The 17,845-nt window shown below is 43.3% G+C and overlaps 1 protein-coding gene across 2 annotated transcripts in view; it reads right to left on the minus strand.

The window, feature by feature from the left end:
• The window catches only part of FASN (fatty acid synthase), a 108,740-nt gene that overhangs the window by 38,637 nt on the left and 52,258 nt on the right, over positions 1 to 17,845 (minus strand). For both annotated transcript variants that reach the window (XM_029599026.1, XM_029599027.1), the window contains exons 18-25: positions 14,249 to 14,329; positions 13,928 to 14,116; positions 12,542 to 12,721; positions 12,240 to 12,443; positions 8,975 to 9,285; positions 8,318 to 8,707; positions 5,268 to 5,432; positions 913 to 1,031 (exon numbers count right to left, since the gene is read on the minus strand). In XM_029599026.1, coding sequence (XP_029454886.1) covers positions 913 to 1,031; positions 5,268 to 5,432; positions 8,318 to 8,707; positions 8,975 to 9,285; positions 12,240 to 12,443; positions 12,542 to 12,721; positions 13,928 to 14,116; positions 14,249 to 14,329 — 1,639 coding nt within the window. The remainder of the gene's footprint in view (positions 1 to 912; positions 1,032 to 5,267; positions 5,433 to 8,317; positions 8,708 to 8,974; positions 9,286 to 12,239; positions 12,444 to 12,541; positions 12,722 to 13,927; positions 14,117 to 14,248; positions 14,330 to 17,845) is intronic.

The raw sequence follows: 17,845 nt of genomic DNA on the forward strand, positions 1-17,845 counted from the left end.
TTTCATTAGGAATTAAATCCCAAATCTCAGCCTGCTTGTTTGACATTGCTGCCTGGATGTCTTACCACCACCTTATACTTAACATGGCTAAGACAGAACGTTTTCTCAGTTCTTACGATTTCCTCTAAACCCAGTTCTCCTCTTCCCCCTTTCTTTCTTTCTGAGGATAACTGTCATCCTCCCAGTTCCCTCAGCCAATGCCTTTGGGGTAATCTTCAACTCTGCTCATTTCTCTATACACATTCAAAGCACTGCCAAAACATGGTGCTTCTTCCTGTATAATATCACTAAAATCCATCCCTTCCTTTCTGAATCCACTACCAAGACCTCAACCACTCTCTCATTGCTCCTCCTTGGACTACTGGACTACAGACTTGTTGGATTAACTATTTTCTAAATGAAATTCTCAAAGGCGTGCACACATGGATGCGCCGATTTTATAACATGCTTGCGCCGGCACATGCATGTTATAAAATCGGCAGGCCGCGCGCACATGGGGGGGGGGGGGGTAAAGTTTGGCAAATTCGAGCGGTGATGCATCGCAGCCTTCCCCAGTTCCCTCCCAGTCCGCTCCAAACTGTTTTCCCTAATAAAAAACCTATAAAAGAGAACCAAATACCCACAGGCCTGCAATTAAGGAGCGGACTGGGAGGGAACTTCCCTACCTCCTACCCTAACCTCCCTTTCCCTTTCCCTCTCCTCCCCAACCCCTAAATCCAACAGATTCCTTTTTTTTTTGTTGTTGTTGTTCCAGTACTTAGCTTCTTTCTAGCACCACATAATTACACGCGGCCACCTTCCTTTCTGGCTTTAGCCTGGTTCCTGGGCTGGCAGTAGGGTTTCCCTCAGTCTGGCCTGCTTTTTGATGGTTAGTTCTACATCATTCAATCATCTGAACAGTGGATTCCATACCTGATCCTGTGGCCCCCAGGCTCCTGTCGCAGGCAGTTTACCATCCCCACAATTCCATTGTCCTTACAGCCGGTCGCCACCAGCCACACAGGCTGCTCGGAAGAATCGACCAAGATCTCCTGGAAAAATGTATGCGAAGGTTGGGGTTAAAAACAGCCATGGATATTCTGCACTGCTCTCTGCAATTTCCTGAAAATGTTAGTGTTTGAGCCTAGACCCCAGGGGTTGGCTTCCTAGAATTATTTTGGGGTGGGATCCACACCCTTCCAAGTCTCTTATGTTTTACTGAAGTCTCCATTTTTGTCCCACAGGTCTTCACTTTGAAAGTTCCCGAAAATGCTTTTATGTGTATTTGGGTTTCCATTAAAATCAGAAAGTTCTCCAAAATAGCTAAGAAAGCCCTTTAAGGTCAGTGAGGTTCTTGGAGGGGGATCTTGGCATTCCCTGGTGGGGCGAGATACACAGATCTTCTGCATCTTATTCCCTTTGATCAGCTACTCACTACCTCTCCTCTCTTATCTTTCCCTACACCCCTCAAACTCCACTCATCAGGCAAGTCTCTCCTCCCTATGCCCTTCTCCTCTGTTGCCAACTCCCAACTCCATACTTTTCATCTGCCTGTACCTTGCCTTTTTCAAATCCAGTCTAAAAAATTCACCTTTTTGAGGCTCCTTTTAAATCTCAACCCCCAATTATCTCACTTACAGCTTTATTGATTTTAACCATTTTCTTAATAAATGAAATTCCCGAAGGCTCTTTTGCCCCTATATTTGGCTTGATTAGACTGTGGCTCCACAGTGTCTCCTGTGTGTTTTGGTACAGCACTGCACATGCTGAGAAGCGCTACAGAACTGAGAGGTATTACAGGACTACCCAACACTCAGCTCACTTAACAAATAACGCCTGGTTCCTCAGCCCATTAAGTCTGGGTATATTATGGCTGACAAGGATGACCTACTGAGAATTATGGATTACGGCCAGCCACTTAGGTACAAGGCAAGAAATATTAAAGGACTAACTACAGATGATACAACTGTTAAATTACAATTAGGAAGTGGAGACGATGAGCGGTATACACTATGGATGAAAACCCACAAACAGGGATAGTATAGCGCTAAGAGTTCACGGATCCTTATATTGATTTAATCAAGGAAATGAAGCAAGGAGAGCATTAAATCAAGCGTTTCCACCTTTTATTCCTAAATGCTTAGAAGGAGGTTTCCGGACCGATATAATACCATCCCTATTTGTGGTTTTTCACAACTGTTAAAATGCCGATTACGTAAGGCCTCAGAATGTGCTCCATGCTTCCCAGCTTCAATTCTATAACAATTTAATCTCAGCATCTGTGTTTCAAGTGGCATTAACACTGTGGAACCTACAGGTTCTAACTTTATTGCTCATAGGTTTTGAAAACTAAACTGACAAGCTTCAAGGATGGAAACATCCTGAGCCCCTAAAAGTTTACTCCTGTCACCTGCTACTGCAACCTGGGACAGCCCTGTGCTGCCAAACCACAGAGAGAGAACTGCAGCTGTTGGCTACAGCGACCCAAGGCAGACCCCTTCTGCCAGGCTGGAAGGAGAAAAGGAAGAGGCTGGAGGAAAAGAGGCAGGACAGAGGCATGGGGAGGAGGAAGCTGCAGGAAAGAGAAAGCAAAGCAACACATAAAAAAGCAAAACAAAAGTTAAAAAAAAAAGCAAGCAAAATAAGGAACAGGAAGCAAACAGGTAAGAAAAGAACTGCAAAGCAGTTTGTAAGAGTGCTATAAAAAATAGGAGTTCAATATTCAGCAGGCTAGTGAGTGGGAAACAATTACCCTGTTAAGTTCTGCTGAATATTTCCAGTTGAAGTTATTCGGGTAACTTTAGGAATAGGTAATTTCATAAAAATGGCATCATATAAGAAAAGAGGATTGGTGAGCTGTCTCAAAGAAGGGCAAGCAGATCTAGCTGGGAAAATCGAAAGACACGACTAGGACTGACGGAGAGTAAGAATTCCAATAGATTGTGGGGAGAACCTTGACATAAACATTTAAAAACAGTAATGAGGATTTTAAATTTGACTCTAAAAATGGCCAGGAGCCAATGAAATTCCTTTCAAAGCACAGTAACATGATCAGATTTTTTTTTTTTTTTTGCTCAAATAATTTGGATGCAGTGGTTTTCTTCCCCTCCCACAAAGGTTGGCCCTCTCAGGACTGGACTTAAATCACCTTACAAGACGCTGTACAGTCATAGAAGTCCATATTCAAAGGGTTTGTTCAGATAACTTTTTGAGTTACCTGGGCAAAACACGATACCTGAATTTCCCATCCTGCTGAGCATTTAAATTTTAAATGGGTAAAAAAACAAAGTGGCATGTGGGCACTCCAGGGGCATAGCTTAATTTTAGATGGCTGGCACTGATGTTCAGTGCTTCCTGGCTAAAATTAGCCAGCTAAGTCTGGTCGGAAAAATAACTTTCAGTTAAGACAGGAAACGGATTTCTCCAAATTTTGATAAAGGATTAAGGCATATTTTTTTTACCCAAGCCTTTGATTTTTAGGAACTGTTATGTATGTCTTTCTATCATTCTTCTCCTATTGCTCATTATATTTAACCAATATTTTATAAAAAGTTTGCTTTTTGGTTTAATTTTGTAGTTGTGCTAGCTCTATTGAAATTGGTTTTATTGTAATTATCATTATGCTGTTATTGTTGTATTTTTATTTTATATTTAACTTGTATTTATTGATTTATGCATTTTAAATTGTACACCGCTTTGCTATATTATTAAGAAACTGCAGTATATCAAATTATTAAACTAAATAGAGCTTTGGAATGTTCTGTGTTGCTGCTGCAGTAACTCTGCCTCTGAATGTCTAACATCACTGCTCATTCCTCAGGAGCACCAGTGAGGCAGGAGCTGCAGCAACTCATGCACAGAGACATCTGCACCAAGCCAGAAGTTAGAGTGCCTCTTCTCCCCAGCTTTTCAATCTCAGGGCCCCTCTCCCCCCCCCCCCCATTCTTTAATATTTTGGGTGGGGGGGGTCCACTGGAGCTGGATCACTTCACACCCTGCAGTCCCTTAGGATCAGCCCTGACCCTGGGAAAGAGTCCCTATCTGGAATGAAAGTGACAGATTATGTACAAGATTTTGTGAATAAGACATTGAGATAAACATCATGGAAGCATTCCAATTTTACAAACTAATTTATAAGGTGGAAGTCCACTGATGTTGAGTGAGTTGAGAAACTTGCATACAAAGGTTCATGATTTTCGGTTTATTTTTATTTTATTTTTTGTACATTTTCCGTAGATTCATAAGTTATATGGGAAAATATGAATCTGGTTTCTAGCTTTTCTATAGATAGATCTATCCTGAAAATTTGGTAGCTGTACGTTGAATGGTTTGGGAGATAATGTACCGTATATACAGTCAGAAAGATAAGGCAAATAAGTGACTTTTTTTTCAGAAAAAAGTGATAAAAATAGACTACATGAAAACAGCAACAGGATTTCTAAAAAAAGAAAATACAGTAAATTATTAAGAATAAAAATTCAGAAAGTTCAGCCACAAGGAAGTCAATTTCCAAATGGATCTAGTTTTATACAGATTAAGGTGGCTAAAAATTGTGTCTCCCTTAACAAGGGCAGAAGTAGCACGCTTTATATGGATTAACATAGCTAAAATTTGTGTCCCTCTCAACACGGGCAGTAGTAGTGGGCATATTTCTGCCTGCACTGGAAAGAGGTAGAGGTGGGGCAGTTGCAGGAAAGTACATGCAGAGATACCCATTAACGTGCACACATTGCACTTGTTCATAAAGCAGGCACAAAGAATGCAAATACAAAAGTACTCTTGGTCCCCAAAGGGAAACCCTACAAGGCATTTCCCTTTGAAAATGTACTTGTAGTTCTATAAGAACAAATGTATTCACAAACCGGCAAGTTGCCCATAGCATTTGAAAACTGATGCTAATGGAGGCAATTTTCAAAAAGTCCATGTAATTGTGAAGTACTTTTGCCACGTCCTTTACACTGGCCAATTTTCAAAGAGAAACCTCGTAAGTACTCACGCTAAAAGGGCCTGCGTACTTTTCTTCCTCTAGTTGCCCAGCAATGGAGGGGAGTAAAATAGCTTGCAGAATTTTGAAAATACAAAATATGCATGCTGTTTTCTTCCCCCAAGCTAAACCCACCCATGAGAACCTCTCTTTTTAACCTTCCTAAAAGCTCAAGCACCAATGAAAAGCACATGAGCTTTCAACCAGGCAGAGAAGGGCAGTGCTAAGAACAGGTTCTTTACCCGGGTAAGTGGGTTTGGACATTGCCCTCCATGTGACATCTTCTAGGACTGAAAGATTTTACCTTCAGAGATTCCACCCACTTATAGCTGGTGTCTTCTACACTCAGAAATATTGGTGTCTTCTCCGGGGCTCGCCGATGACACAGGAAGATGACAGAACCGTAGAAAGATCTCTTCATGGCAACCAGATCCAAGGACACTTGAGTAAACAACTGCTCCCACTCTGCCTACCAAGATAAACACAAATTCTAAGCAATGTGCAATTGGTGCTCATTACGCTTGCTCTCATAAAATGATCTGGAAAGGGATTCAACAAGTGAGATGATCAAATTTGCAGATGACACAAAATTACTTAGAGTTGTTAAATCACAAGTGGATTGTGATAAACTGCAGGAGAGCCTTGCGAGACAGGAAGACTGGGCATCCAAATAGCAGATGAAATTTAATGTGGACAAGTGCAAAGTGACGCATACAGGGAAAAGCATCACACGGTGTAGTTACACAAAGTTAGGTTCCATAATAGGGGGTTACCACTCAGGAAAAAGATCTGGATGTCATAGTGAACAATACATTGAAATCATTGGCTCAGTGTGCTACAGCGGTCAAAAAAGCAAATAGAATGTTAGGAACTATTAAGAAGGGAATGTTGAGCAAAACGGAGAATGTCATAATGCCTCTGTTTTGCTCCATAGCGAGAATGCACCTTCAGTATTGTGTGCAATTCTGGTCGCCGCTTCTCAAAAAAAAAGATATAGCTGCACTGGAAAAGGTTCAGAGAAGGGCGAGCAAAATGATAAAGTGGATGGAACAGCTCCCTTATGAGGAAAAGCTAAAGAGATGGCTGTTCAGCTTGGAGAAAGAGACAGCTGAGAAGGGTTTCAGAGAGAGGGAGCCTATATGAGGGGAAGGGTGTGTGGGGGAGGGGAGGGTGAGAGAGAGCATGGGAGGTTGAGTGGGGGGGGGGATGCTGTGAGAGAGAATGTGTGTGTGAGAGGGAAGGCGGTGTGGGGGAGGGGAGGATGATAGCATGGTTGGTAAGGGGGGGTGGGGGGATGCTTGAGTGTGGGTTTTAGAGAGGGAGCCTACATGAGGGGAGGGATGTGGGGGAGGGGAGGGTGAGAGAGAGCATGGAAGGTAAGAGAAGGGGGTGGGGGATGCTTGAGTGTGGGTTTCAGAGAGATGGAGCCTATATGAGGAGATTGTGAAGGAGTGTGTATGTGTGTGAGAGATTGGGAGCTCGTGTGTATGAAAAAGGGAATGTGTGAGTGAGGGTGCTAGTCTGTGTGAAGGGATTGTATATGTGTGAGACAGAGCCTGTGTGAAGGGGTGCATGAGAGACATAGGTAGCCTGTGTGAGGATTTATGTGTGAAAGAGAAAGGGAGCTTGTTTGGGTGCGTATGAAAGAGAGAGGGTCCTGTATGCGGGTGTGTGTATGTGTATTAGAGAGAGGGAGCCTGTGTGTGAGAGAGGGAGGGATAGAGGGAGCCTGTATGAGGGGCAGTACTGAGAACGGGGTCAAACTCTGGGACTGGCAATAGAGTGGAAGGGGTTGAGCCTAGACATGGAGAGGAGAGATAATGGCGGGTGGAGGAGTTGGGGCCTGAGAAGGCAAAGTGGCCAGGGGAGTAGGGAGAGTGAGTGGAAGGGACACTCTTACAGTGAATTTCTAGGGAAATTCTGCTCAAAATATTTAAAATTTTGCATCTTTAAGTAATAACTTTTTTCTGTATTAATTTTAAATGTAGTTACTTAAAGACTGTCATGTAAATTGTGTTATTTTGACCAATATAAAGTTTGCAGAATTTTGCAGAATTTTAAGTTTTTGTGCGCAGAATTTTAAATTTTTTTGTGCAGAATTTCCCCAGGAGTAAGAGGTCTATAAAATCATGAGAGGACTAGAATGGGTAAATGTGAATTGGTTATTTATTCTTTCAAATAATACAAGGACTATGGGGCACGTCATGAAGTTAGCAGATTTTAAAACAAATCTGAAAAATTCTCTCATACTCAATGAACAATTAAGTTCTGAAATTCATTGCCAGAGGATGTGGTTAAGACAGTTAGCACAGCTGGGTTTAAACAAGGTTTGGACAAGTTCCTGGAGGAGAAGATCATAAACTGCTATTAATGAAAATGACTTAAGGAATAGCTTACTGCTTATTACTGGCATTAGTAATATGGGATTTATTTACTGTTTGAGTATTTGTCAGGTACTTGTATCCTGGACTGGCCACTGTTGGAAACAGGGACCTGCAAACTGAAGGAGAATCTTTTAAAAACATAAGTTGCCATACTGGGTCAGACCAAGCCCAGCATCCTGTTTCTAACAGTGGCCAATCCAGGCTACAAGTACCTGGCAAGTACCCAAACACTAAGTCTATCCCATGCTACTGATGCCAGTAATAGCAGTGGCATATAGTGGGTCTCTGCCTGCTCCCCGGAGCTTGCTTAGCCCTAAGATCTTACATTCTGGTAAAGGGCTCTTCCCTTCATCCAGGATTCCCTCTGAGTCTGGATCTTAAGGAGGACCGGGCGAGACAGCTGTACCGGTCCTTTAAGGTAGTCTGGAGGGAGTTTCCTATAGACTCCCTCACAAGCCCCTTAAATAGTCAATAAAGTGGCATTCCTTTATGTGAGGGGTTCCCAGGACATCTAGATGAGCGCGCATGAATAGGTGTTAACAGAGGACGGGGTCGAGAATCACTGTGGCATAAGATAAGCAAGCGTCAAGATGAAATGATATCCCAAGACACCCAGTTCAGTTATGGAAAGGGCACTTTCGGAGTGAATGGCTGGGAAGTTAAGTAGGGCAGATTCTTGCCAAGGAGTGCAGACCAAAGTCTGGTTTTCAGTGGGAGATTGACTCAAGCAGGAGAAACGTTTGTTTTAGAAGCAATTTTCTGCCCGAGATGGTCTCCAACACCTAAGCCACATTTCATTTATGAAGGATTCTTTATGCTTGGCCCCATGATTTCATTTGTTTCAAAATAATGCTCAACAGACAGGTGTAGGAGAGGAGGGAAGGGATAGAAGGACTGGAAAAGGCCATGTAATTTTCATCTTCTGGATAGTGACAGGACAACCCAGAGGCTAAACAAGAAGCTGCCTTACCTGAGAAAGAAGTCCTTGCTTCTGTTCCTGGTCTTGAGATGTAAGGAAGGCCACAGTCTCCCCAAGAGTGTCCCCCTTGAGAAGAGTGTGCAGTAAAACAAATCCTCCCTCTTTTATTGTGGTTGCCATGTTGGACAGAGCCTGCAATGGGTTCTGCAGAAAGTTTGTGGAGCAGTTGCATAGCACCAGGTCCGCACTGGCCAGAGCACCTGGGGCAGGGGTCTCTGGGTCCCACTGCTCAGTAGAAACTCCAGTCTCCTTCAGCAGGCTCTGCTGAGCCAGGAGGACATCTGCTCGGAGGTCAGTGGCAATGTACTCCAACTGCAGCATGGGCTGAGTGTTTACAAGAGCCAGAATCCGGGAGGACAGGTTCCCATCTCCTGCCAATGCCTGCATAAGAAAGGAAAGAGACCATGAGGAAGGAGCAATGAAAGGATGGAAGGGAGAGAAAAATCAGAGGCAGGGGAGCAAGGAAGATGCCCAATGAGGACAGGACAATCAGAAGGAGATGAAAGAGACACCCCATGGCATAGACAATTAAAAATCTAAATCAGAAAGACAGACTGGAGCAAGCTGGGGAGAGAAATGTCCCATGGAAAGAAAACAAATAGCGGCGTGAAGGGAGAATATCACACAAAACAGATTGCTAAACTTCACCTCCACAATCTTCATTTTGTGACTGCTTCTGTTTTCCAGGGCAGTGTCCACACAGGCTTTTAGCTCGGAAGAGTCCAACAAGCCATTGATGAGGGGATCCTCTCGAAGACACTCCTTCTCCCTATTCACCATCTCCTGCAGTTCGGACTGTAAGTTTCCATTGAGTTCCAGCCGGCAGATCTCATGCAGAAGGTACAGAAGACTCTTCTCTGAGGATTCCATTACTGGTCCACTTTCTGCAGCTTTTAGCCCTGGGATTGCCAGTTTAACCCCATGTTGGGCCACTTTGGTTTGTAAATCCCTGATCAATCCTACAGGATCAACAGACAGCAAATTACCAAAAAGGTCCTTTATAAACTTGTATGTGCACCATTTTTTAGGGAACAACTCCCAACATGCAAGCAGCCAAAAGGAAACGTGTCTTTCCTCTGCTCAGATTTAGCTGCTGTTGATTGCAGAACTATACAAATTGACATTGTTATATAAAACTAATAACGATAGGCTAGCCCGGTGTCTTTGATTCATCATAGCATAACAGATGACAGAAAAAGACCAATCAGCCTATCCAGTCATTCCTGTCCACCCAATTTAGAGAGAGAGAGTGAGAGAGAGAGAGAATGGTTTTGATTGAGCTGGAAACCCAGAGAACTGTCCACCCAATTTAGAGAGTGAGAGAGAAAGAGAGAGAATGGTTTTGATTGAGCTGGAAACCCAGAGAACTGTCCACCCAATTTAGAGAGTGTAAGAGAGAGAGAGAGAGAATGGTTTTGATTGAGCTGGAAACCCAGAGAACTGTCCACCCAATTTAGAGAGAGAGAGTGAGAGAGAGAGAGAGAGAGAGAGAGAGAGAGAATGGTTTTGATTGAGCTGGAAACCCAGAGAACTGTCCACCCAATTTAGAGAGTGAGAGAGAGAGAGAGAGAGAATGGTTTTGATTGAGCTGGAAACCCTGAGAACTGTCCACCCAATTTAGAGAGTGAGAGAGAGAGAGAGAATGGTTTTGATTGAGCTGGAAACCCAGAGAACTAGCAGCAAAGCTTTTGACTCTGTCCTGCATAGGAGGCTCATATATAATACACCATTTTGGTCACCTCGCTCTGGACCACCTCCAGCACATCTAGATCCTTTTGGAAGAAGGGCCTCCAGAACTGGATGCAATATTTTAATTGTGGTCTCACCAATGAGCTATACAAATGGATTATCACAAAAATTGCTGGTCCAGCCCCAATCATGTCTTCAGTGAATACCAAACAATATGTGTTCAGCATTTTTCTTGACCCCACTCCCAGGTCTTCTTTTCTCTCTCTGTATTGCAATCTAATTTCTGCTCTTCCTCCTTTCACTGACATATCTAAAAAAAACTCTTATTGCCTCACTGTACCATACGAAATATCTTTTTTCTGCTTTTGCCTTTGCTGTCCTATTTTTTCCCACTTCTTTCAGCTTCAAATAATTCTTCCCTGTGCTCTTCCTTTTGAGATCCTTTATATTTTTTGAATGCTAATCAGTTCCCCTTTACTTTTTCAGCCAGTCCTTTGGAAAACCACAATGGTTTCATTTTCCTCTTACTTTAATTTCATTTATTTTCCTGATAGGAAGATGTGTTTGCCCTTACTATAATCTTTAATTTATGCTACTATTCGTCAACCGCAGCTACTTCCTCCCATCCTGTTAGCAACTCCTTAAGGAACTTCCCCATTTTAATGGGATCAGTACTTTTGAAATCCAAGACTTTGAGCAACTCCTCTCTGCCCTGGCCATTAGAAAAGCAAATGCAATAGAAGGGAGGTTAGAACGCCTCTGCACAGGTCATTGGTGAAGTCAATATTCAAAAGGGCGTTGTCCAGGTAACTTGTAAATTAACTGGACAAAGATTTAAAATTTGTGCCCTGATGACAGGCTAAAACTTAGCCAGATAAAGGTGGAGGGTGGGGGTGTTCTGGGGGCATAACCTAAATTCAACCAGGCAGCACCGATATTGAGCACTACCAAAGTTAAAAACTTGCCTAGGTAAACCTAATGCAGGATTCCACATGACCCGAAGTCACCCAGTGTGTCCCACTGAATATCCCAGCCAAAGTAATCCAGGTACCTTGCTGCTCCGCTAAATGCTGTCCATGTTTGAGAGTGATTTTCCAACAGCCTACACAAGACTATATGCAGAATTTTTAAAGCCCACTTTGAAAATTCATAGGTTTGATTGTTCCGCACATGGGATTTACTCACAGAAAGTTATGCTCTGCTTGGAGAAGGCTGTAACTTTCTGCACGTAGATTTACATGCATACTTTAACAAATCTAAAGGATGTGTTTAAAACCTTTCCCCAACCCAACTCTGTCCTCAAAATACCTGCTTGTGGTGCAGGTAAAAGTATGTGTGAATACTTTTACATGCATTGCCCCTGGCTTGTTTTTCAAAGCACTACATACACACATAAAATAGGGGCATATGTGCGTAAACGCTTTGGAAATCAATCCCATTGCATCCAGTTCTGGAGGGTGTGCTTCCAAATACAAAATGAACTACGAAATGAGACTTAAGAACATAAGCATACCATTTTTTAGTCCAACATAAGACTTATCCAGTAATATGCATTTGCTCTAGAGACCACATAGGGACCTTTTCAGACTTGCTAATTAGTTTTTTTTTACCTTATTTGATAAACTGCCTTTCTTCCTTTTAAGAACCAAGGTGATGTACAATAAAATTATAAATAATTCAACATTATCCCTGTAGAAGAATACAAACTTTTCAAGGACCAAATGTGCTTACTAGAACCAGACAGTGTACACACATACACACTCTCAGTGGCCACTGTACTACACACGCATTAAAAATTGCTCTTGCTAGCCACTGAACTACATGTATATGTGATAGCCATTCTACTATACACATGCACACACTCTCTCTCTTGGCAGCAATTCTACTACACACAAGCGCACTCTCTCTCTGCAGCCATTGTACTATGCACATGCATAATTTCGATGGCCACTGTACTACACGTGTATACTCAGCCATTCTACTCTACACATATACACACACTCTCTCTCGGAAGCAATTCTACCACACACACAAGTACACACTCGGCAGCCACTGTACTGCGCACATGCACATTCTCAATGGCCACTGTACTACACACCCATGCACACTCTCTCTTGGCTGCTGTCTTACTACATATGTATACAGTGTCTCTCAGTGGCTGCACATGCATATCCATCAGATTTCCTCATCATATGTAAGCAGGACACTCTTGAAATCTTCTCACCTTTACAGTCCTCCAAGGTGGCATGAAGTGTGGAACAGGAGGAGAGACACTCATGTTCAAAGTAGGGGACAAACGAGTATTTCTCCAATATAGGTGGAGTCTGTTGCTGTTGGCGTCGTGGGGCAACAGTTGCATGAAGCCCTGAAATTTGGACCCCGCCTGCCACAATATTGTCCAAGCAACGATTAACAACAACACGCACAACTGGAACAGAAAAGACACACATACTTCTAAGTAAAGCTGTACAAAGCCCCTCAGTGCCAGATGCAGGGACGATTAGTGGTAAAGGAAGATGCTTTTACCTTCTTTGTTATTTTTATCAACACAGATTCGTTCCTGTTGCCAGATGGGATCAATACACACAGAGCGAATCCTTGTTGGCAAACGCAAGCTGCGTCCTGTCAGCCCCAACACAACCATTTGCAGCATGGTGTCAAGAAATATCACCCAGTTCCCCTTCCACAGCAATGTTCCCTTGTCTCCTGCACAGAAGATAAAAGAGGCCTGGGTCCTAATCTCAAAGCAGTGAAAAAAATAATTTTCATACATCGGGACTTAGGGGACCGGATGGCTCAGGGTCACAGAGCCATTTGTCTCCCAGTCACCAGTTCAAAACCGCTCAGGGTGGATGTGACTGAAAAAAAGGTTTTGTGAGTTGCTTCTGAGTAGACAAACTTACACATCACTAAAGCAACTAGGCAATAGTTTACTTCACTGTTGGTAGCTTCAGAAGAACAACAAAGATTGCATAAACATGGAAAATGAATCACTCACTTACTTCAAAAGGGGGCACCTCCAGAACAGGGTTAAAGCACACTGGCAGAGCAATGTGGGAAGCTTGTATTGTTGCTGCCCGTGTTGTACCTATTGTGTAGAGTGTGTGTGTGTGTGTGTGTGTGTGAGGGAAGTCTGCACTGCTGCTGTCCATACTTTCCCTGTTCTGTGGTGGGGCTCTGTGTGTGAAGGAAGCTTATAAAGCTGCTGCCTGTGTTGTACCTGTCCTGTGCTGGGGCAGTGTGTGTGTGTGTGTGTGCGCATGTAGCTTGCATTGTTGCTGCTGCTGCTGCTGTATGTGCTGAACCTGAATTCTGCAGCTTTCATGAGCATGAAAATTTGTGGCACATATTTAGATGCAATCAAATCAGACCAAATAATTGTATTCAAGTAGAACTACCTTTCAGCTCATGAGTATAAGGATATGGGCCTGATATTTGAATTTCAAATAAGGTTGCCAGGTGGCACATTCATCATCAGTATGGCATGAAATCTCAGTCCTGCAGATTCAGAGTCACTTTAGATTGCAGCAAATCCTGTAACCTTTTTCTTGAGCAGTATCGGAACTCTTTAATATTAATCCAGAGAAGGAGGAGAGGTCTTCACAATTCCCTATCCCTTTCCACAAAGATCTTTCAAATATATTTGTTCAGAGATCTCCTCAAACACAAACATACATTTCTGCAAACACGCCTTTGAGCTAGAGTCAAAGCATCAAGCACATGGTTTGAGCTATGTGCTAAGGACAAGTCTTTTTTTGGGCCATGACTGAGAATCCAATGAGTATGGTGGGGTTAATGCCTCGCCATACATCCTCATTGACGATACAATGATATAATGACCATTGCCAAAGCAGCAGGTTTAAAACACTTGCTAAAAGAATTATTAAAATAAAACTCTGCTCATCATCCCACCTGTCATGCTGGAGTCTAAAATGCCCTGAAATGTGGGCCCATAGTCGTAACCTCTCAGACGCAGTTCTTTGTAAACATCTCCCGCTGAAAGCTGGAAGTTGGTGTCAGAATCATCGTCCGCAGTCACAGAAACACTGAGGTGATTCTGAAAATTTTTTAAACCATTTTCTTCGAGAATACCGATCTTTCCTGAAATAGGACAAGAATGAGTCTGAGTTTGTACATCACAGACACCTCCCATGAGACTGGGCCAGGAAAAATACTCACCCTCCACAGCACAGACACCTCCTCCCACAAGTAGGGTTTGAGATTAACACTTACCACTTACAGTCAAGTTCCCATTTTCTGAAACATTGAAGTATCCAGACGCTGGCAGGAGTTGGACTTCCAATTGAACCAAACCTGCAGGATGAGACGTAGAAGGGATTTTCTAGCTACACGCTTGCCTCCTTTCCCCAGATCTCTGCTGCCATTCCATTCTCTCTTTCTTTCCTGATTCACCCTTCTCATAAAGATCCAGCATCCATTTGTTTCTTCCTCTCTCTCTCAGGATCCTAGCCCCTGCTTTCCTTCACCCACTCTTTTCCTCTCTCAGTGGATCAGCTTCTGCTTTCCCTCCCTAAAACCTTCTCTTGTAGGGTCCCAGCCCCTGCTTTCCTATATCCTCTCTCTCTCTCTCTCTCTCTGAGCCTCATCCCCTGCTTTTCCATATTCACAGCCTCCCTTTTTCAGAGCCCCAGACTCTGCTTTCCCTCACCCACTTTCTCCCTCTCTCGGGGACCAGCTTTTGCTGTTCCTCCCCCATGCCCACCCGCTCTCTTGCAAGGGTCCAGCCCATAAAACTAGCAAGTAGCAGATTTACAACAAAATGGAGAAAGATGTTTTTCACTCAATGCGTAATTAAGCTATGGGATATGTTGATAGAGGTTGCGATTAAACAAACTAAGGGTTGCGACTGGAAATGTTTTTCTTGATTTGGCAGCAAGGAATCATGACCCAGAATGAAGAAACTGGAGGGAGAGTTGAAGCAATTTAGTCAAATAAGCTTTCAAGTATTGCTTGGCTAAAACTGCTGTCTCGCCTGGAGGCTTCTTCAAAGCCATAAAGGTAGACTTTAAAAGCCTTGCGTGTGCAAAAATGGCCATTTTTGCATGTAAGTGGCCCAAGCGGGAGCTCCGCAAATTAGATAGAGCTACTGCAACTTCATTGCTTCTCTTGAAGACATTTGTGAAGCAGCACCTTGTTCCTCTGTCCATACCTTTATTAAACACTGGGGCCGATGCAATACACTGCGCTCAGCCGAGCGCAGTGTATAACCCAGTCGGATAAGAGATAAATAGGCGCTAATCCACCCCCTAATGCAATAGGGGGCTTAGCGCCTATATAAACGCACATCCGATGCAGAGAGAATGAGATAGCGCTCATCACATGCAAATGCATGTGAATGAGCCTATTACTCATTCACGCCAAATGCAAAAAGATAAAGGTGCGTCTCAGACGCACATTTATCGCTCAGATATTAATGCCTGCCTGGAGCAGGTGTTAATAGCTGAGCGCATTGAAAAGAAGTACAGAAAAGCAGGAAAAAATGCTTTTCTGTAGTTCTTCAGTTAAAAAACAAACAAACAATAAAAACCTCAGCATAACTGGCCGAGTTTACCAGCGTCGGTCTTCATAACCGGCAGCTGCGGTGGGTCACGTTAGGAAGGAGGCGCTAAGGTCGCGCAAGCGACCTTAGCATCTCCTTCCTAGCGCAACCCCCTAATTTCCATATTGCATGGCGCCCCCCTTGCGGGCGCCATGCATGCATTAAAAAAGCAGGCGCTGAAAAGTCAGCGCACATAATTGCATCAGGCCCACTGTAAGTTAGATTATAAAAGGGCTGTGCGTGCATCTCTGGAGCTGTATACACATACATACGCATGCCACTTTGCTACTGCTCCTTGTTAAGGAACTGAGCGGTGGCTCAGTAGAGAAGGCATCTGCCTTCTAGTCAGGTAGAACAGGGTTCAAATCCCACCTGAGGACTTACCGGATAAACGCTAATAAACTGTTATTTGGAATTGTGGAGTATCCAGAGACGCTCGACCAGGGATTTGATTCCAGGAACAGACGCTTGCAGACCGGTGCAAAGCGTCACAAGTGGTGGCAGCAGTGGGATCGCTGACAAGCGCCGGGACTAAAGCCAGAGGCGACGGGAGTGACTGCAAACCGGAGACCAGATACCCAAGATCCAGCTCAAAGTGTGACCCAGTGGCCCCGGGAGGTAAGAGTACCCAAAAGGGGGCACTGGAGGATAAGCCAGGGCTGGAGGTTGAGAGAAGTTTTGACTGGAAAATTGGGCATCCAAATGGCAGATGAAATTTAATGTGGATAAGTGCAAGGTGATGCATATAGGGAAAAATAACCCATGCTATAATTACACAATGTTGCGTTCCACATTAGGTGCTACAACCCAAGAAAGAGATCTAGGTGTCATAGTGGATAACACATTGAAATCGTCAGTTGAGTGTGCTGTGGCAGTCAAAAAAGCAAACAGAATGTTGGGAATTATTAGAAAAGGAATGATGAATAAAACGGAAAATGTCATAATGCCTCTGTATCGCTCCATGGTGAGACCGCACCTTGAATACTGTGTACAATTCTGGTCGCCGCATCTCAAAAAAGTTATAATTGCGATGGAGAAGGTACAGAGAAGGGCTACCAAAATGATAAGGGGAATGGAACAACTCCCCTATGAGGAAAGACTAAAGAGGTTAGGACTTTTCAGTTTGGAGAAGAGACGACTGAGGGGGGATATGATAGAGGTGTTTAAAATCATGAGAGGTCTAGAACGGGTAGATGTGAATCGGTTATTTACTCTTTCAGATAGTAGAAAGACTAGGGGACACTCCATGAAGTTAGCATGGGGCACATTTAAAACTAATCGGAGAAAGTTCTTTTTTACTCAACGCACAATTAGACTCTGGAATTTGTTACCGGAGGATGTGGTTCGTGCAGTTAGTATAGCTGTGTTTAAAAAAGGATTGGATAAGTTCTTGGAGGAGAAGTCCATTACCTGCTATTAAGTTCACTTAGAGAATAGCCACTGCCATTAGCAATGGTTACATGGAATAGACTTAGTTTTTGGGTACTTGCCAGGTTCTTATGACCTGGATTGGCCACTGTTGGAAACAGGATGCTGGGCTTGATGGACCCTTGGTCTGACCCAGTATGGCATTTTCTTATGTTCTTATGTTCTTAGCAAAGTTTTGCCAAACCTATCCCTCCTTGTTTGTTTATGTAGTAAATGGCCACTTGATTGTGTCTGGACTTGAACCACTGTCCCCCTTTTCCAAGGTTTGAGGATTCTCAAAGCATAGTAGATAGTCATTAACTCAAGGAGGTTGATGTGCAATATCTGTGCCCAACAAGTCCCTAGAGGATAAATGAAATTGAAATATGCTCCCTATTCTAATAGGAATCTGTTGTCATTATTTATTGAGGTGGATGGAAAGCTTGGCCAAGCTGAAGATTTGTTGATTTGGTCCAAAATCTTAAGGAGTGGCTGAGATGTCTGGAGACATACAGTATATTCTGTGCAGTAACGAGTGTGCATGTTGATTCCATTGAAATTTTAAATGCCAAGGAGGCTGCCTCTTATGGAATTGAGCTAGATGTGTAACATGAACTATTGTTGCTATATGACCCATCATTAACATGAAATATTTGGCTGACATTGACTTTTGAAAGGCTAGGCAAAGAGTGATAAGAAGTAGATCATTTTTTCTTGGTGATGTAGATAGATCTCCCTGTTGTATCCAAGGACACTCCTATAAAATTCAACTTTTGGGTTGGTTCTTTAAGATCTTCTCAACAGGCTCTGTTGGCCACCCCGTTCTTTGACAAGTTCCCATTTAATCTGTACCTGATGTAAGG

Source organism: Rhinatrema bivittatum, chromosome 4, assembly GCF_901001135.1.
Source record: "Rhinatrema bivittatum chromosome 4, aRhiBiv1.1, whole genome shotgun sequence".
Classification (NCBI taxonomy): domain Eukaryota; kingdom Metazoa; phylum Chordata; class Amphibia; order Gymnophiona; family Rhinatrematidae; genus Rhinatrema; species Rhinatrema bivittatum.